General features: G+C 40.0%; 1 protein-coding gene across 2 annotated transcripts; it reads right to left on the reverse strand.

Moving 5' to 3' along the window:
- Window positions 1-945: 945 nt before the first annotated feature.
- On the reverse strand, window positions 946-14806 carry VNN3 (vanin 3). 2 transcript variants are annotated; one of them, XM_009452022.4, is made up of 7 exons: window positions 14517-14806; window positions 14290-14423; window positions 8787-8979; window positions 6767-7058; window positions 4650-5023; window positions 3779-3952; window positions 946-3103 (listed from the first exon to the last, which is right to left on the reverse strand). In XM_009452022.4, exons 1-7 carry the CDS (start codon window positions 14727-14729, stop codon window positions 2975-2977), a joined length of 1509 nt encoding a protein of 502 aa, XP_009450297.1. In that variant the 5' UTR covers window positions 14730-14806; the 3' UTR covers window positions 946-2974. The 2 variants fall into 2 exon arrangements, with proteins under 2 accessions (XP_009450297.1, XP_001169418.1); XM_001169418.7 differs by having other exon boundaries at window positions 14290-14420; window positions 14517-14805.
- Between the last annotated feature and the right edge of the window lie 5902 nt (window positions 14807-20708).

A 20708-nucleotide genomic window follows, 5' to 3' on the forward strand; every position in this document is an offset into this window, starting at 1 on the left:
ACCCAGAGAACCCAGCTGCTCTTCAGCATATCTCTTTCCAGAGTTAATCAGTGACCAACCAGAAAAATGACTAAGAGAGCCAAGACAGTGGGCCAGAGGTATCTGGGGAAAAGGTGACATGGTGGTCCTGTCTAGGAAGCTCCCAGCCTGGCACAGCCTGCAATAAACCCCTGACCACTGAGAAGGGCTCAATCAAGATTGGGTAGATTTCAGAACAGAATAATTTCAGAAGGAAATGAGATGTGATCTGAACGACATAATTTATTTTATTTTATTTTATTTTATTTTATTTTATTTATTTATTTATTTATTTATTTATTTTTTGAGACGGAGTTTTGCTTTTCTTGCCCCAGGCTGGAGTGCAATGATGCGGTCTCAGCTCACTGCAACCTCCGCCTCCTGGATTCAAGTGATTCTCCTGTCTCAGCCTCCCGAGTAGCTGGGATTACAGGCACACACCACCACCCCCAACTAATTTTTGTATTTTTAGTAGAGATGGGGTTTCACAATGTTGGCCAGGCCGGTCTCAAACTCCTGACCTCAGGTGATCTGTCCACCTCAGCTTCCCAAAGTGCTGGAATTACAGGTGTGAGCCACCGCACCCAGCTGACCTAATTTATTTTTTAAAAAATTTCTGTTTTGGCTGGCCCTGTGGCTCACACCTGTAATCTCAGCACTTTGGGAGGCCAAGGATAGCAAATCACTTGAGGTCAGGAGTTCAAGACCAGCCTGGCCTGGCCAACATGATGAAACCCCATCTCTACCAAAAATATAAAAAATTAGCCAGGTGTGGTGGCGTGTGCCTGAAGTCCCAGCTACTTGGGAGGCTGAGGCAAGAGAATCACTTGAACCAGGGATGAAGGGGACCAGCCCCTCCATGCCTATGGGTATTTCTCGTCAGATGGGATAAGAGACTGAGAAAAGAAATAAGACACAGAGACAAAGTATAGAGAAAGGATAGTGGGCCCAGGGGACCGGCGCTCAGCATACAGAGGACCCGCATGGGTACCGGTCTCTGAGTTCCCTCAGTATTTATTGATTACTATTTTCATTATCTCAGCAAGGGGAATGCGGCAGGAGAACAGGGTGATAGTGGGGAGAAGGTCAGCAAGAAAACATGTGAGCAAAGGAATCCGTGTCACAAATAAGTTCAAGGGAAGGTACTATGCCTGGATGTGCATGTAGGCCAGAGTGTAATAAAGAGTAACAGAGCAGCATTGTTGCCAACATGTCTCGCCTCCAGCCACAGGGCGGTTTTCTCCTATCTCAGAATAGAACAAATGTACAATCGGGTTTTATACCGAGACATTCCATTCCCAGGGGCATGCAGGAGACAGAGGCCTTCCTCTTATCTCAACTGCAAGAGGCCTTCCTCTTTTACTAATCTTCCTCAGCACAGACCCTTCACGGGTGTCGGGCTGGGGGACGGTCAGGTCTTTCCCGTCCCAAGAGGCCATATCTCAGGCTCTCTCAGTGGGGAGAAACCTCGGACAATACCCGGCTTTCCTGGGCAGAGGTCCCTGCAGCTTTTCGCAGTGCATTGTGCCCCTGGTTAATCGAGAATGGAGAATGGCGGTGACTTTTACCTAGCGTACTGCCTGTAAACATATTGTTAACAAGGCACACGCCGGACAGCCCTAGATCCTTTAAACCTTGATTCCATACAACACATGTTTCTGTGAGCACAAGGTTGGGGCTAAAGTTACAGATTAACAGCATCTCAAGGCAAAACAATTGTTCAGGATACAGTTCAAAATGGAGTTTCTTATGTCTTCCTTTTCTACACAGACACAGTAACAGTCTGATCTCTCTTTCTTTTCCCTACACAGGGAGGCAGAGGCTGCAGTGAGCCGAGGTCGTGCCACTGCATGCACTCCAGCCTGGGGGACAGAGTGAGACTCGGTCTCAAAAAAATTAAAAAAAAAATCCATTTCAAGTATCCAATTTCCATATAAATAGAACATAGGAGTCAAATTAGTCATGACTAAAGGGACAATACTAGCTAAAAAGTTGTTCATAGTTACTTTAAAAGATGTCCTTATTCTTTAATTTCCTGTATCTTAATTGGCTGGAATCAAATACCCTCTGCATATTCAAAGTTCATCCTATGTATTTACAAATGAAGTGCATTAGTCAGGGTTCTCCAGAGAAACAGAACCAACAGGCGAGAGAGAGAGAAAGAGATTTATGATAAGGTATTGGCTCAGACAGTTATGAAGGCTGAGAAATCCCACGGTCTGGTCTGCCATTTGCAAGCTGGAGATGCAGGAAAGCCAGGGGTGTCATTCGAAGGCCTGAGAGCTGAAGAGTTGATGGTGTCAATTCCAGTCCAGGCCTGAAGGCCTGAGAACCAGGAGCACATGAAGGCAGGAGAAGATCTCTATCCAGCTCAAGTAGTCTGGCAGAAAATGAATTCAAACCTCCTCCTTCTTGTTTTTCTCTGCAGGCCCTCAAGGGACTTGACGATGACCATCCATACTGGGGAGGACCGTCTGCTTTACTCAGTCCACCAATTCAAATGCTGTTCTCTTCCTTGAAACACCCTCACAGACACACCCAGAAACAATGGTTAACCAGCTATCTGGGCATCTCATGACCCAGTCAAATCAACACATAAAATTAACCATCATATGATGGAAACAACACTTGCATACATTAGTGCAGTTACTGCAAAATGATTTTTCTAGGACCTCCTCCTATTTAAATATACGTTCCACTATACATATACATACTTACATATACTTAAACTCACATACATGGAGGATGAATGCGGCTCCCATAAATGAACCTGTGCTATACCAAACATGTAAAATGTGAAATTTGCACACACACTTGTTGCTTTTCAAATCTGCTTCAGTTTATTATATTTGTTTCTGTAAGTTTATGACATCTTTTCTAAACAGACACTAACGGATCTCTTTTCTTTCTTCCTTTCTTAGCCAGGCTAATCCTAAAAGGGCTCGGCTAAAGGAGATCACTGGAATTTCCCAGATCCCTGCCCTAAGCGTGGAGGGTCCTTCTCAAACACTCTTCCATACAGGGCCATAACTAAGACAGGCAAAGGGGCTCCACTTCGGCTCCTCAAGCGTCCATCTCTTGAAATCTGGTCAAAGAAAGCAAAGGGTTAACTTCAGTGCAGAGTTTAGGTTACAACCTAGAGCTCTTCTCTGGCAAGATCACTCCTCCTAAAGCAGTGTAGAATGGTAAAAATCACACAGGATTTGGTGTTGGAAGACCCAGGTTCATGTTTCAAGTCTGAAAGTAGAGGGACTTTGTGTGAAAGTGCAGCCAACAAATTTGTTGCACAGGTGGTCAAATAATATGTATAAAAATATGTTCTTCAAACTCATGAAACACTATACAAAATATTAGTTATTACTATAATTATAACAACTTCTCAAAATAGTATACCCAGAAAATAAGTTGTAGATGCATTATTTAATGTATTTAATTTGCACCTTCTACACCATGCAAATGACATTATTGCCATTATCAGCAGTCAACATTTTTATTTTAGCTTCTCTGTGAATTTCCTGTTGCCTTGAATATCAACATCACATTTATGTTAAAAAAATGAACCCCAAATTCTCCATCACAGCCTAATGGCAATCTAAAACCACAATTTATATTCCATATCATAGTTTCCACATCTTTAAGGTGTTTCTTGTAGAATGTGAACCACGATATTGCTATACTCTCATTATTTCAAAGATTTTCATTATGCTGCGCTACCCATCTGCTCTGCTCAAAGGAATTTACCATCCTGCACACCTCCTACCTCATAATGTCTTTCAGGGACAAGCTGACTCCCACTTAGAATGATCTGTGGGAAAACATAACGCGTTCCAAATGTGCCACTGAGGGAGAAGTCTTCAAACTTGGTAAAAGCTGACCCCACAGGTTCTCCACACGTTTCCAGGTCAGTGGTTTGACACTTCAGTAATGTGCATATCTATGGAAGAAAAGAAAAGAGAAGGAGTCAGAAAACTTGCAAATATTTTCTCAGCTAAATAATGCAATTTCAAACTATAAATGCATATTTAAATTGCCTCATAAGAAGTATTTTTCAAACTGCAGGTAACAACTTATTAGTGAATCCTAAAATCAATATAGTGGGTCAGGATTAACAATTTTTATACTGAAGTCAAATAGAATAGACTAGGATTTTAAAAATCAGAGTGCATTGCACATAATAATAGCTATTTCTAATTCTATTTTACATTATTTCATAAACTATTTCAATTAAATATCTTCTTTTTATTCAGTCACACATCCACTTGGCTACACTGGGTTATGAGGTAAAATATCCTTCTTTCTCTGGATTTAGTTGAAGACAATTTGAAAAACACTGCTCTAAAGTAACCTGATGGGAAAAGAGAATACACAGAAATTGCAGCTTTTGAAACCTGAACCTGGCCTGCTGAGAACTAGTCAATTTGCTTTATGTTTTTGCCTTTCAACTAAAAGAACTAATTCTGTTCTTGCTAAGACTGAACAAATAATGTGTTCTGGGGACAAAATTCAGCGATAAATATAACATTACTAATTATATAATTGGCTAAATCCAGCCCAATTTTCAAAGAAAGGCAATGACAACCTAGAAGGAAAACTGATAATAAGGCCACTCTAACATATTTAAGCATTTCTACCTGTAAGTAATATTGGCCTTCTACTGTGTGCAGTCCGTCAAAAGCACCTAGGGCATAGACCTCATCTGTTCGCTTCTCAGACATCTTGTAAGTTAAGTGACAACACAGATCTTTCTGGCAAGCTGTGTAATTTCCTGTATTTCTCTTAAGCTTGGTGAAGGTAAACTCATCAAAATAAATCATCCCTGGAAAATCTGACTGTTCAGAGGAAAATGGCTTGACACTGCTGGCATACGCATGCCAGTCAACAGCTGCAGGGTAGGTGGGCTCACGGCGGGGCCGAGACTTCAGTTCTGATAGCAACAGCTGACCACTCTCTGTTTCCATGTCATAGTGGTACACCTTGACTGCTTCTGGGGCGTAGATTCCACTCCCTACAAGCAACATAAACACAAACATTGGTTTCAGATTTGTTATGGTGACCAACTAATAGAATATTCCCATGTGAAATTAAATACAAAGTTATTAAAGCATATTTTCAAGATAGTTAAGGAGATAGCTGTTACATTGGCCTAAGTTCCAATTTGACTCTGTGTCCTCCATAAGGTACTACTTGCACTGAAATTATCATTTGACATGCGGGGCATAGTTTTAAGCTAACTTAGCAACAAACTAGAAAATCCCCCCAACGTGAAGAATAATTTTAGCTCTCCACTGACGATTTAGTTTATTTGTGTTTGGGATTTGTTATTCAACAAATAACAAAACAGTTAAAAAGGAAGCCTGCATTACTTTGAACATGGATATGATAAAGGAGAAACTCTAAAAACCTGATTAAGTCAAAAGAGATTTTTATCACTTCAACAAGTTTTTTTTAATGCTTGAAATATTTTTATTTATTTGTATTTTTTTCTTCCAACTGTTATTTTAGGTATAGAAGGGGAACGTGTGAAGGTTTGTTACATGGGTAAATTGCATGTTGCTGGGGTTTGGTGTGCAAACGATTTTGTCACCCAGGTAGTGAGCACAGTATCCAATAGGTAGTTTTTCCATCCTCACCCTCCTCCCACCATCACCCCTCAAGTAAACCCTGGTGTCTATTGTTCCCCTCTTTGTGTTCATGTGTACTCAATGTTTAACTTCAACTCATGAGAACACGCGGTATTTGATTTTCTGTTCCTGTGTTAATTCGCTGAGGATAATGACCTCCAGTTGCATCCATCTTGTTGCAAAGGACATTATTTCATTCTCTGTTATGGCTATGTAGTATTCTACGGTGTATATGTATCACATTTTCTTTATCCACTTCACTGTTGATGAGCACCTGGGTTGATTCCATGTTATTGCTATCGCGAAAAGTGCTGCAATTAATATACAAGTGCATGTGTCTTTATGGTAGAATGATTTATATTCCTTCTGGTATATACCTATTAATGGGATTGCTGAGTCGAATGGCAGTTCTGTTTTAAGTTCTCTGAGAAATCGCCAAACTGCTTTCCACTGTGGCTGAACTAATTTACATTTTCACCAGCAGTGTATAAGTGTTTCCTTTTTCTTCACAACCTCGCCAGCATCTGTTTGATTTTTATTTTTTAATCATAGCCATTCTGACTGGAGCGAGGTGGTATCTCATTGTGATTTTGATTTGCATTTCTGTAATGATTAGTGATGTTGAGCATTTTTACATGCTTGTTGGCCACATGTATGTCTTCTTTTGAGAAGTGTCTGTTCATGTCCTTTGTCCATTTTTTAATGGGATAGTTTGTTTTTTGTTTGTTGATTTGTTTAAGTTCCTTGTGGATTCTAGATATTAGATTTTTATTAAATGCATAGTTTGCAAGTATTTTCTTCTGCTCTGTAGGTTATCTCTTTAAACAACCAGACTTATTTCGATATTACTAATGCACATTGGCTAGGAAGTTTCTTAGAACTCTCTTGGATTTTTTTACGTGACTTCCTCCAGCTCCAATTTCCTTTCAAGTAAAATTGAGATAATAATGTTTGCCTCTTTTATTCACAAGGACAATGAACGTTCCTTAAGTAGGAACAAATGCTATTATTAATTTTGTGATGTTAAAATTGGTAATTAAGTTATTAAACAAAAGTCTGTGGCTTGAAAATCAATGAAGCCTTCCTAAGACTGTCACTCCCACTTGGTGCAGGCCCGCGTGAGTTACCTGTCATGTGCATGCTGGTGTTGTGGGTATTTGCAGCAAGTAGATTGACTCCCATGGCCTTGGCCCATGCTGAATGGAAGGGAACAGCCGAGAGGAGGGGCAGCGTGTTGTACCATGCTGTGGGGTAGAGAATGCTGTCAACTTGAAACTCATCCACCACCACCACAGCTGGGTCATGAGAAAAAATGTCAAAGCAAGTAAAAATGCCAAACTTCCCAAAGGGAGTGTCAAAAGTCACAAGTTCTGAATCCTTGGGGAAATCAAACTGAATTTCAGGTGCAAAAAGATTGTACTGTTAATAAAAAGCAAAGAAGAAGAAAATTAATAAGAAAACTGCCAAATAGATGTGATCAATTAAGTCTTTCCCCATTAAATCTTTCCTCTCATGTATGTTGACATGCAGGTTTAAAAGTGTTACACATAGGCCAGGTGGGGTGGCTTACGCCTGTAATCCCAGCACGTTAGGAGGCTGAAGCGGGTGGATCACTTGAGGTCAGGAGTTCAAGACCAGCCTGGCCAATGTGGTAAAATCCTGTCTGTACTACAAATATAAAAAAAAATTAGCCAGGCATGATGGCATATGCCTGTAATCCTAGCTACTCATAGGCTGAGGCAGGAGGAGCCCCTGAACCCAGGAGGCCGAGGTTGCAGTGAGCCGAGATCGCGCCACTGCACTCCAGCCTGGGCAACAGAGCAAGATTCCATTTCCAAAATCATCAACAACAACAAAATAAAACTGTTACACATACATTTGTAAAAATCATCCCCAATATACCACCATCTATAAATTTGCTTACTGTGACATTAATAAAAAAACTTTATTTTTTTTACAACCAATGAATGAAACCACATGTACAAATGATATTTAAAATGTGAAAATGTGTATCTTAAAATCACAGGTTGAAATCTTGAATCCTACACTTCTCAGATTGTTTTCCACTGTATTCTTTAAATTTCAACAGCACTACCATGTTAATAAAATAAGCTTTGTCATGTGTCCCAATGATACTGCCAGGTTTATAGAAGTGAAGTCCATTGAAAATTAATTTAGACAATGCAGTTGCTACATATTATTAATTAGTAAGCCATTCGTAATTTTATTTTATTTTTCAGCCTGATTCTTTTTCCAAAACTCTACTTAACCTGGGCTCAGGAGTACAGCATATGTTTTGCTCAGGTTTTTGTTTGGCCTGTTGTGTGCATGTGTGTGCTCTGGGGAGAGCTACTTCCCACCTCTGTGGTCCATGGTAGCCTCTTGCTCCTCCTTTCTCCTCCCATGTGGCAGCCTATCCTTCATCCTTTGGTGATTAGCTCAGGAAAGGCACGTCATCTAATTGAATCAAGGAGTGATAAGGCCTTTGCAGGGTTCTAGGAGGGAGAAATACACCCTTCCTGTAGATTTTGTTGATAAAGATGTGAATTTTGTGTTGCTCCAGCAATGTGGCTTCTAAAAGGAGAGTTCCCCTGAGAAAGAAGCTGTAACAAAGGGCTAGGAGAGCTAGAGGGGTGGATGATAACTTTGGAGCCTCTGAGTGTCAGACTGCACTGAAATGAGACCTGTCCTTTCTATGATACACATTTTTACATGTGCATAAGCAAGGAAATTTCCATCTTTTTAAAGCCATTTTCAGTTGAGGTTTTGTTTTCATTGCAATCAAAAAAGTCCTAATGGAATACATGGTAGCTTAGTATGAAATGCTAACAAATTGGGCTAAAAAATGAACCTGATATTAAATCATGAATGAAACAGAATGTTTACTTCTTTTTCAGAGAACATTAAAAGCTTTGTGTGGCTATTGTCACATCCATTTAAATACTCTACCATATTCTGTTTTATGATAAATGCAAACCCAGAACAGTTATATGGAACTGAATTAAATCTCCTTTTCAACTATGATGTAATAATTATAAGATGCATCTATAACAGTTCTCTCCCCAACATTCAACAAACAAACACACATACATACCACAAGCACACAGAAGAAGTAACAAGTTGAGCTAAGGCACAAGTGATGCTCACCTTATGGTAGCGTGCCACCAGTTTTCCCTGAGAATCAAACACCACATCAGTGTTGTACTGGTAACGGCCATCAGGTGGACACTGAGAGTCACTGGCATTGCATGGCTTCTTGTCTCCAATATTAGCCACGACATAGACAGAGTTGTCCTTGGCCAGGCAGCTGAGTCTTTGTTGCACTGGTGTGTTGCCGAATCTAATTCAATAGACATTTCCTCAAACTTACTATATTTTAGTGATTTCTGAAATACCAAAGTGATACTTTATTTGCCCATTGCCCAAAACACAACAGCTCTAGGTCAAGAATCAACAGAAAATATTTTAAAACTCTCATGTGATACAGTGTTTATATTCCTGAAAGCTAACCTAATTTACTATGCCAAACTCCAGATTACAGTACAAGACTGAAGGAAAGAAAAGATGGAGGAGGAAGAGGAGGATGAAAAGAAGCAGCACATTCTCTTATGAAGTGCTCCCAGGAAGATATATGAAGCACTTGAAATTTAGCAGATTCTGCTAATGGAGAGGACCTTTTCTATAATCCAAGCCATAATTTGTACAAGTTTGCTGATATGAGATGTGGTTGGAAACAGAAATGCCAGGTGACAGTAAATAGTTTGTACCCTCCAGATTGTCTCTATAAAAAACAAATATAGCTGTAAGTAGTGGAAATGTTAAAAATTAAAATAAAAAATAAAAAGCACTTCACTGTACTGACTCAGTTTCTTCATCTGTCAAATGTAAAACAATAGCTTCCTTTCTGCCTTAGTGGATCCACATGAGAAATCCTGAGATACGTACAGACATGAAATTGTTTTACCAAGTCCATCCATATTAAAGATATTTATCCTTGGTATAAGAAGAGAATGTAGCATGGTGATAGCTGGCTTCAAATATTTGAAAGGCTTAATTTATAGGAGATGGGTCATATGTGTGAACATAGCATAGAATGCAGGAAAAAGACGAAAGGAAGTTAAAGTGAGGCAGATTTCAGCAGAAAATAAGACAAAAAATGTTTAGCAACCAGCTCACTCTGTCAAATAAGTGGATTTGCTAGTCACTAAAAATTTTATTATAATATGGTTCATCTAGGCCCTTAGAGTCCATTCCGTTAGCACAGTTAAAGGACATAGCTGTTTTAATTCTAGCCAATCTAATGATCAATCATGAGATCATAAGCCTTCCTTTTTTCACATATTTGTAACGCAAATAGTAATGCCAACTACATAAATTGAATGTGATAATGGGTATAGTATACCAGGTACAGTTCTTGGGACCAAGTAAGTGCTCAGTAAATGAAAATTGCTATTATGGATTGTGTGATTAGAGGCCATTCCATGTCTCTCTATGAACTCACAGCCCCTCTGCAATTGAGGTTAAACTAACCTTTGAATAAAAAGGACAGATTAATGGCCTACTGGTTTAGACCTTTTCTTTTTATTTTCTTCTTAAAAAACAGAGAAATACTATTAATATTCATATTCATTAAGACCTTTAATAAGTTTATTATGTCCTTTGTTTAATTTTTCTTTTCTTGACTAAATAATTTGAGTTATGTAATATTTCCTACTAGTTACTCATGAAAAAAGCCCATGGAACTGTTTGACATGTCAGCATTCTAAATATTTAAACACACAAGGATGACCGCATGCCTCTCTACTATTGTCTTCAGGGATAAATATCACCAGGGAGAAAACTGACTTTCTTTTCCAATATTATCATTATATTAAATACTGGATTTCTCCTTTTTGTAACACAAAACTGAAAGGTTGTCATTTGAATAAGTAGGTGTAAGAGTTCATAATGTTGACATTTCATCAGTCACCTACTTTCCCAAATTAAAATAATTTATCGATAGCTAATTATCAAATTTATGGATATCTTTTCCCTGGAAAAGTCAGTTTCATTAGCCCAGTCAAATACAATACATTATCGTGTAAGCCTCATCAACTGCAGCAAATAATGATCCCTTCCTGTTCTGGGAAACGCCTCATAAGCAAGTAGATGTTGAGTCATAGTGACATGGTTTCTGTAAACACAGACCATGCAATGTTTAGAGAATATTTTTCCAAAGGGCAAAATCCCAGAGTGAGGTTTGACTCACATAGCTGAGCCTGAATGTTGCACCATTAAGCATGACTTTCCACTTAATTTCACATCGGTAAAATTATCAAAGAAGTTTCTCTTTTTGCACAATAGGTGTAGTTCTAAACAGGTGCATGTAAATTTAAAATTAGCAAGTTAAATGACTTCTTAACCCATCAATTTTGCCATTTAAAGAAATAATCTTAAACTATTTTTAAAAGTTAATACAACTAAAATAATCTATTTCACAGATATCATATTTATTATGCATATTTTCTTTAAGAAAGTTATGCCTAAATTACATCTACTAATAATTACTAAAGTCTCTCAAAGGACAAGAACACAAAGAAGTTCAGACTCAGTCCCTTCTGTTAAAAAAAAAAAAGGAATAGTGACAGCTAGCAATGGAGATTGCATTACAATGTACAAATTCCATGTGTATTACTTCATTACTCTTGTCTGAGCTGTAAGAGAATTAAGGGACTCTATTATCCCTGTTTTACAGATAAAGAAACAGAAATGTTAAGCATTTAGGTTATACGCTTACATCACTCAGCTAGGTGGTCGTAAAATGTGGTCCCAGAAGTAGGGCTTCCTTTTTCAAGTCCTATACAATTTCCATTGGCCATATTGATTGCATTCTGAATGATAGTGATAGCAAAACTCTTTGGAAACAGGCTCATTCATCTTTTTACTCTTCCTGTGAAGGAGGCAGGTGTCCATGGATGAACCAACTTACTTGTATTTGGGACACAGGTTCTAGATATTCCAACTTTTTCACTTTGTTCACACCCAATTAAACACATTTACTATAAAAATTGTGTATATACCTACTATTTTTCTTTTTGAGATGGAGTCTCACTCTGTTGCCCAGTCTGGAGTGCAGTGGTGTGATCTCGACTCACTGCAACCTCTGCCTCCTGGGTTCAAGTAGTTCTCCTGCCTCAGTCTCCCGAGTAGCTGGGATTATAGGCATGCACAACCACACCCAGCTAATGTTTGTATTTTTTAGTAGAGATGGGGTTTCACCATGTTGGCCAGGCTGGTCTCGAACTCCTGACCTCAGGTGATTTGCCCACCTCCACCTCCTAAAGTTCTGGGATTACAGGCGTGAGCCACCACACCCGGCCTATACCTACTATTTTTTTTAAGACAAGGTCTTACTGTCACCCAGGCTGGAGTGCAGTGGTGCAATCATAGCTCACTGCAGCCTCAAACTCCTGGGCTCCAGTGATCCTCCTGCTTCAGCCTCTCGAGTAGCTGGGATTATGGGTGTGAGCCACCACACCTGGCTAATTTTTTTATTTGCCGAAATAGGGTCTGGCTTTGCTGCGCAGGCTGGTCTCAAACTTCTGGCTTCAAGCAGTCCTCCTGCTTTGGCTTCCCACAGTGATGGGATTACAAGTGTGAGCCACCACGCCTGGTCACACCTACTATTCTTGAAAGACAATTGCAACAAATAACCAACTAGTCATCAGTATCTCAAGTAATTTACCAAACAGGAGATATGCCAGATGATATACACTATGAAACATAAGCAGTATCTGCAGATTCAACACTATTTCTTTTCTTCTTTTTTTGTTTTTTTTTTTGAGACAGAGTCTCACTCTATCGTTCAAGCAATTCTCATGCCTTAGCCTCCCGAGTAGCTGGGATTACAGGCACACACCACCACACTCAGATAATTTTTGTATTTTAGTAGAGATGGGGTTTTACCACGTCGGCCAGGCTGTTCTCAAACTCCTAATCTCAAGTAATCCACCTGCCTTGGCCTCCCAAAGTGCTGGGATTATAGGCATGACCCACAGCACCCAGCCTCAACACTATTTCTAACAAACTACCAATGTCATTTTTTCACAGATTTAGAAACAAATTTCTAAAATTCATATGGAACCAAAAAAGAGCCTGAATCGCCAAACCAATCATAAACAAAAAGAACAAAGCCTGAGGCATCACATTACCCAAGGCTACAGTAATCAAAACAACATGGTACTGTTAGAAAAACAGACACATAGACCAATAGAACAGAATAGAGAGCCTAGAAACAAAGCCGCACACCTACAGCCATCTGTAGCTCAAACAAAGTTCACAAAAATAAGTATGGGGAAAGGACTCCTTATTCAACAAAAGGTGCTGGAATATCTGGCTAGCCATACGCAGAAGATTGAAACTGGACCCCTATCCTTCACCATGTACAAAAATCAACTCAAGATGGATTAAAGATTTAAATGTATGACCTCAAACTATAAGAATCCTAGGAGAAAATCTAAGAAACACCATTCTGGACATGAACCTTGGAAAATAATTTATGACTAAGTCCTCAAAAGCAATGGCAACAAAAACAAAACTTGACACGTAGGACCTAATTTAACTAAAGAGCTCTGTACAGCAAAAGCAACTATCAACAGAGTAAATAGACAACCTACAGAATGGGAGGAAATATTTGCAAACTAGGCATCTAACAAAGGTCTACTATCCAGAATCCATAAGGAACTTAAATCAATAAGCAAAACCAAAACAAATAACCCCATTGAAAAGTGGGCAAAAGACATGAACAGACACTTCTCAAGAGGACATACAAGTGGCCAAAAAACACGTGAACAAACACTCAACATCACTTATCATCAGAGAAATGCCAAGCAAAACCACAATGAGATATCATCTCACACCAGTCAGAATGACTGTTAACAAAAAGTCAAATAATAAAAGATGCTATGGAGAAAAGGGAACACTTACACACTATTGGTGGAAATGTAAATTAGTTCAGCCATTGTGGAAAGCAGTTTGGAGATTTCTCAGAGAACTTAAAACACAGCAACCATTCGACTCACAATCCCATTACTAGGTATATACCCAAAGGAAAGGAAATCATTCTACCAAAAAGACTCGTGCACTTGTATGTTCATTGCAGCACTTTTCACAACAGCAAAGATATGGAATTAACCTAGGTGCCCACAAGAAGGAACAAAATCATGTCTTTTGCAGCAACAAAGGACATTATCCTCAACAAGTTAACACAGGAACAGAAAACCAAATACTGCATGTTCTCACTTATAAGGGGGAGCTAAGCATTGGGAACTCATGGCCATAAAGATGACAGCAATAGACACTGGGAACTAATAGAGGGGAGAGAGAGAGAGGAAGGCAAGGGCTGAAAACCTTCCTGTTGGATACTATGCTGGGTGGTGCAATCATTGTACCCCAATCCTCAGCGTCATGCAATTTGCCCATGTAACAAACCTGCACATGTACTCCCTCAATCTAAACTAAAAGTTGAAATTACAGGGAAAAAAAAGCACCTACATCCTATGCCACAGATTGACTATTTATCAACACAATTACCAGTCAAGTTCAGTGAGTTTACTGTTGGTGTTTTACCAAATCACAACTTTTTGTTTAGAAATTAATGATATGATATTACCTCCAGGGGTCTCTACATGGAATCCAGTTCACTCCAGGGTCTGGTATATCCTCTAGATAGGGGTAAATGCTCTCCCTGGTGAAGATCCAACCATAGATTCCATCTTCTGGGGTCACAATGATATGTGCACCCTGCTTGAAACAAGTGGGGCAAAAAAGTTTGTCATGAATTCCAAATACTCTTTGAACAAACTGCAAGTCTCCTTTACAAGTATAAAAGGGTAATACCTGCTTCGCTGCCAGCTTAACTGCTTTCTCCAAAACATCTATGTTCTTGTTCATCAGGAGCAAAGCTTCTTCTTTTGAAACAGGTGTTTCTGTTCTGTTTGGTAATATCACCGCATGCTCATATACTGCAGCAATAAAAGTGTCCAGTGCACCAACACTCAGGGCAAGGAGGGCAAAAACTGCCACACATTTTGGAAAATGTGATATAATCATAACTAAAATTTAGTGATCTTTGAAAAACAAACTCAGATTCTTACGTTTTGTTTCACTGGAAAAACTTTACATTAAATCCCTCCTGGCAATCAGCTGTTTATATTTTCTTGCACATATATTACACAACACAGCATTGAGAAAGGGTGTTGTGCAAGAAAACTGACAGCCAGGACGTAATTGGATTGATTCAAGTGTACAGTGCAGTTGCTGACATTGTTCAGAGTCAACACAACACTAAAAGATTGAGCCAACCAGATGGATTCACCCCAGTCCAAAACACACTGGCAGTTGAAGTCTTTTCTTTTAATAAAAAAAAATTTTCCTGGTAAGCCAATATTTCTATTAATAGGGCCAATATTGGAAGGTAGTCATCATAGCAACAATTTGTTGAGCACTCTACTTACATATTTGTATGGCCATTTCTATTTGAAAAGCCCTTGTTCTCCATCTGTCTAAGTTCCAGCTCCCCCTAGAGTCCTCCCAAATCCACCCCAGTCCTAAGTGATATTTCTGAACTCCTATAGCATTTTTTTCTGTGCTGCTGAATGTCTCTCACTCCTTGCTGTTGTCTTAACCTTTAATTTAAATATTATACCAATACTTAATATTATATATGTATGTTTTGTCTTCTTAAAGAGATTAAAAAGAAACTTGCTGTTTTCTTTCAGAACATCCATGTCCAATAAACATCTAGATAGAGATGATGTATCCTGGGATGTGGCCCCTGGAGGGTAAGGGAAGTGTCCTGCTCACTGTTGAACCTCATCACCCCAGCACATGTGTGACAGATGGTGAAAGCTCAATATATGAATGAATGTTGAATGACGGAATCTACTACCTGATGGGCCAGTCTATTCCACCTTTGAACATTGCCAATTTTAAGAACATTCTTTCTTGTTATTGAGATGCAATTTACTGGTGGGGGGGGTCAGCCCCCCGCCCGGCCAGCCGCCCCATCCGGGAGGTGAGGGGCGCCTCTACCCGGCTGCCCCTACTGGGAAGTGAAGAGCCCCTCTGCCCGGCCAGCCGCCCCGTCCGGGAGGGAGGTGGTGGGGTCAGCCCCCTGCCCGGCCAGCCACCCCGTCCGGGAGGTGAGGGGCGCCTCTGTCCGGCCGCCCCTACTGGGAAGTGAGGAGCCCCTCTGCCCGGCCACCACCCCGTCTGGGAGGTGTGCCCAACAGCTCATTGAGAACGGGCCAGGATGACAATGGCGGCTTTGTGGAATAGAAAGGCGGGAAAGGTGGGGAAAAGATTGAGAAATCGGATGGTTGCCGTGTCTGTGTAGAAAGAAGTAGACATAGGAGACTTTTCATTTTGTTCCGTACTAAGAAAAATTCTTCTGCCTTGGGATCCTGTTGATCTGTGACCTTACCCCCAACCCTGTGCTCTCTGAAACATGTGCTGTGTCCACTCAGGGTTAAATGGATTAAGGGCGGTGCAAGATGTGCTTTGTTAAACAGATGCTTGAAGGCAGCATGCTCGTTAAGAGTCATCACCACTCCCTAATCTCAAATAACCAGGGACACAAACACTGCGGAGGGCCGCAGGGTCCTCTGCCTAGGAAAACCAGAGACCTTTGTTCACTTGTTTATCTGCTGACCTTCCCTCCACTATTGTCCCATGACCCTGCCAAATCCCCCTCTGTGAGAAACACCCAAGAATTATCAATAAAAAAATAAATTTAAAAAAAAAAAAAGAGAGATGCAATTTACTTCACCTGTCTTCTACAGTTTAAACCCGCTTCCATATGAAGACTAATCAATAATTCAAAAAGTGTTAAGTTCTCCTTTAATTCTTTTATTTTTTAAACATATCATCTTTATAAGTCCCTTAAGGGCAGGGTCACATTATAATTCTCTGCTGCTTGTATAGAATTTTATACTGTGCTAAGCTCTGTAAATGTTTTTTGATTAGTTAAATTCACTTCCCTCGCCTAATTTTGGATTGAATCTCCTTGTTTGAATATCAGTTAATTTAAAATGTAGAATTTTTTTTAAGGTTTAAATCTCTGATTCTAGAACAATTAACACTGCTTCTCCCTCTTGAGATTCTTTCTAAGATCTAAGGAAAATTGTAAGTTATGGAGATTTGTGTCTATTTTGGGTTTGGTTTGGTTCTATAATTCAAAGTCCCTTGGTTTCAATAAACTTTTCCATTATCCAAATATTTCTGCTCCCAGATACCCCACAGTGTTTCCATATGTCCTTATGCCCTGATACCATTTCAGGGAATAAGGACATATGAACATAAATTCAGCCCTAAATTCTGAATTTATGTCTGACATAAATTATTTTCATCAGACATCAGACATAAGTTCTTTTCCAAAAAAATTTCTGAGGAGAAGAGGGAAACTATGTAAAACAGATGGATTGATCTGGGATGAGAAGAAAATAATTTTCATATTTCAAGTTGAAATTCTAACTCTTTTCTTGGTTCACCTGACTTTCTGAATAGAATCAAAAGGAAACATATGGGAATTCCCCTTCATTCTCCCAGCCCCTAGTTCCAGGAAATGTACCAGCTTTTTTTGTGTGTTGAAATCAATAGAAACTTGAGTTAAATATTTTATTACCCAATGTTGTTAGTAATGTCTTTGCTTCCTAGGTGTATAAGGCATGCAGCTATGAGTTATTTGAAACACTGTATTGGTACATAATCTTTATGACAGTCTGGCATTACTGTAGGATTAAGAAGTTTAGAGTCAGAAGTTTTGTATTACAATAAATATAATTCTTCTTTAAATATGTAAGGGACGCATCTTAAAGGAAAGAAGAGGTGCTGTAATAAAATATCTAAGAGTTTACTGGCTTTCCCCAAATCTTTATTTCTAAACTCATTGTAAAACCTCCTCTCCATTCTCCTTATCAAGTTCCTGACCCCATGAATAAGAATTCTTTCAGGCTCTGCATCAGCCTCTCTGATCCCACTCCTCCCACCCTAACCCTCAATACTGTAATCCATTAGAGTTCCCTTGACCATTGCTGTCATTAATTAAGATACTTCCCATGCCTATATTGAATCAAAGCAGACAGTAAGAGCCTTCTTTCTCTTGGTTCCATTTTATATTTTGTGTTCTTAGCTAAAAGTACTCTTCTTATTATAACATGATCACTGTTGCTCTGATCCTGGAATGATTCTGACCAAATCCTGCCTTTTGAGCTCAAATCCATTGCCTCTCCAGTCTTGTTGTTATTCCCTTCTCTAAACTCTTAATGCACTTATGGCCAGTAGCCACATTGTTGTTCACTGACTTTCAGTCCCTTACTCTACCCTCTCCCGTGGCCCCAGGTTTTTTTCTACTTCATACCTTCAACTATCTTCTACAAAAGGATAATGACTGTGTCTCTATCTTTAGCTCAAACTTCCGTTCTGAACTTCAGGCCTATTTATCCAACTCAAAAGAGCTCCCTTTCACAAGCTCCCACCAAGTATCAACCCACCTGCCAGCCATTTGTACCTGTAAATTCTGCCTCCCCCCATCCTTACTATAAATGACTCCTCTTGACCCTACTTAAGCCTAGCCCCTATCCTTGAGCACTGGATCCCAAGGACATTGCTCTAGAAGTTCTTCTCTCTGACTTTGTTTATTTTTTTGTTTGTTTGTTTTTGAGACAGGGTCTCACTCTGCCACCCAGGCTGGAGTGTAGTGGTATAATCTTGGCTCACTGCAACCTCCACTTCCCAGGTTCAAAAGATTCTCCTGCCTCAGCCTCCCAAGTATCTGGGATTACAGGCATCTGCCCCCAACACCTGGCTAATTTTTGTATTTTTAGCAGAGATGGAGTTTTATCATGTTGGCCAGGTGGTCTCAAACTCCTGGCCTCAAGTGATCTGCTCACCTCGGCCTCTCAAAGTGCTGGGATTATAGGCGTGAACCACCAACGCTCGGCCTTTTTTTTTTTTTGAGATGGAATCTTGCTCCATCACCCAGGCTGGAGTGCAGTGGCCCAATCTTGGCTCACTGCAACCTCCGTCTCCCAGGTTCAAGCAATTCTCCTCCCTCAGCCTCCCGAGTAGCTGGGCTTTCAGGCGCACATCGCCATGCCTGGCTGATTTTTGTATTTTCAGTAGAAACGGGGTTTCACCATGTTAGCCAGTCTAGTCTCGAACTCCTGACCTCAAGTGATCCACCCACCTCAGCCTCCCAAAGTGCTGGGATTATAGGCATGAGCCACCGTGCCCGGCCCCGTTACTGTTTATCATCAATTTTTCTTTCTCTATTGGATACAATAAAGAAAACACAAATATCCTATTATATATTCTACAACTATCCTGTAACATTTTCTATCTTAAAAAAAAAGCCTTTTGATCTGACATCCCCTTCCAATTCCTGCTCCATTTCTCAGCTTTATTTTACAACAAAATTCCTTTCCATGATGGTATGTACTCCTTGCCTCAATTCCTGTCCTCCCAATGGACAGGATTTTACCCCCATGACTTCACTGCCTTGTCCAGTTCCCATTAATCTCCCTATTACTAAGTCCGATGGTCAATTCTCAATGTCCTCTTACTCAACGTCTTGGTAGTACTTGACAAAGCTGCCATTATCCCATTCTTAATGTACTTTCTTCTTCACACTCTTTTAGTTTTCCTCTTTCTTTCTTCTTAGTTTTTGTATTTGTTTACTTTGTTTTGTTTCTTTGGACTTTTTCTTCTGGTTTCTACTCATCATCCCTGACTTGGCAACACTGGTGCACCCTGGAGCCCAACCTTTGGAAGTCTTCTGTTCCTATCTACACTCATTTCCTAGGTGATTACATCCACTTCATCTCTTTAAATACCATCTATATATTTAATATTAGTGACTCACAGATTTATATATCTACCTCAAACCTCTCTTGAGAACTCTAGACTCTTATATCTGGCAACAGTCTACTCAAAATCTCCACTTGGCTGTATGAAGACTTATCTGAGCAACATGAACAAAACTGAGCTCCTGACCTTCTCCTCCTGATGCTCTTTCACCAGCAGTCTTTCAGATCTCAATTAACGGCTTCTCTCATCTCCCTTTTGTTCAGGCCAAAACCCTTGGAGTCACCCTTACTTCTTTCTGTCTCTCTCACTCTACACACGTTCAAGCAAGTGGTCTTTTACTACACCAGCTGTGGTCCAAGCCATCATCACTAGTCTGGATTATTCCCAAACCCTTGCACCTGGTTTTCGTACCACTACTTCTACTTTTGCACAACAACAATCAGAGCCATTCTATTAAAATATAAGACTAATCATATCATTCCTCTGCTCAAAATCTATCAATGGCCTGGGTGCAGTGACTCACACCTGTAATCCCAGCACTTTGGGAAGCCAAGGCGGGCGGATCACCTGAGGTCAGGAGTTTGAAACCAGCCTGACCAACATGGAGAAACCCCGTCTCTACTAAAAATACAAAATTAGCTGAGCACAGTGGCATGCACCTGTAATCCCAGCTACTCAGGAGGCTGAGGCAGGAGAATCACTTGAACCCGGGAGTCAGAGGTTGCAGTGAGCCAAGATTGCACCATTACACTCCAGCCTGGGCAACAAGAGTGAAACTCCATCTCAAAAAACAAACAAACAAATAAACAAACAAAAACACCTATCAGTGGCATTCGATTTTACTCAGAGTAAAAGGCCAAGTTCTTACAATGCCTAAAAAAACCACTATAAGCTGTCACTTCTAACAATTCCTACTACTTTTCCCATGTTCACTCGGCTCCAGTTGCATTGACTTCTTTGCTGTTCCTCAAGCATGTCCCTGTACTGTCTCCACTACCCTGAGGGGACTGCTGCAATTGGCTCCTTCCTGGCCACTCTGCCTTTAGAACTTCTTTCTCCACTCCATCCTTCAAAAAGCCATCAAATTTATCTAGTTTTTAAACTGTTAAGTCCCTCATGGCTACTTGACTCTAAAACTCTTCAATGTGTCTTTCTCTCAGCTTCTGGATAAAGTCTAGACTTCATTTGTGTTTCAACACTGACTCTGGACTATCTCTCCAGTCT

The sequence above is a fragment of the Pan troglodytes genome, chromosome 5, assembly GCF_028858775.2.
Source record: "Pan troglodytes isolate AG18354 chromosome 5, NHGRI_mPanTro3-v2.0_pri, whole genome shotgun sequence".
Taxonomy (NCBI): domain Eukaryota; kingdom Metazoa; phylum Chordata; class Mammalia; order Primates; family Hominidae; genus Pan; species Pan troglodytes.

Excerpts from the sequence above, each read along its gene's own strand:
- VNN3 (XM_009452022.4), bottom strand. The coding sequence starts at position 14,729 with ATGATTATATCACATTTTCCAAAATGTGTGGCAGTTTTTGCCCTCCTT. Across the intron at positions 5,024-6,766 it reads CACCAGCATGCACATGACAG|GGAGTGGAATCTACGCCCCA; the intron begins GTAACTCACGCG and ends TGTTGCTTGTAG. Across the intron at positions 3,953-4,649 it reads AAGGCCAATATTACTTACAG|ATATGCACATTACTGAAGTG; the intron begins GTAGAAATGCTT and ends TTTCTTCCATAG.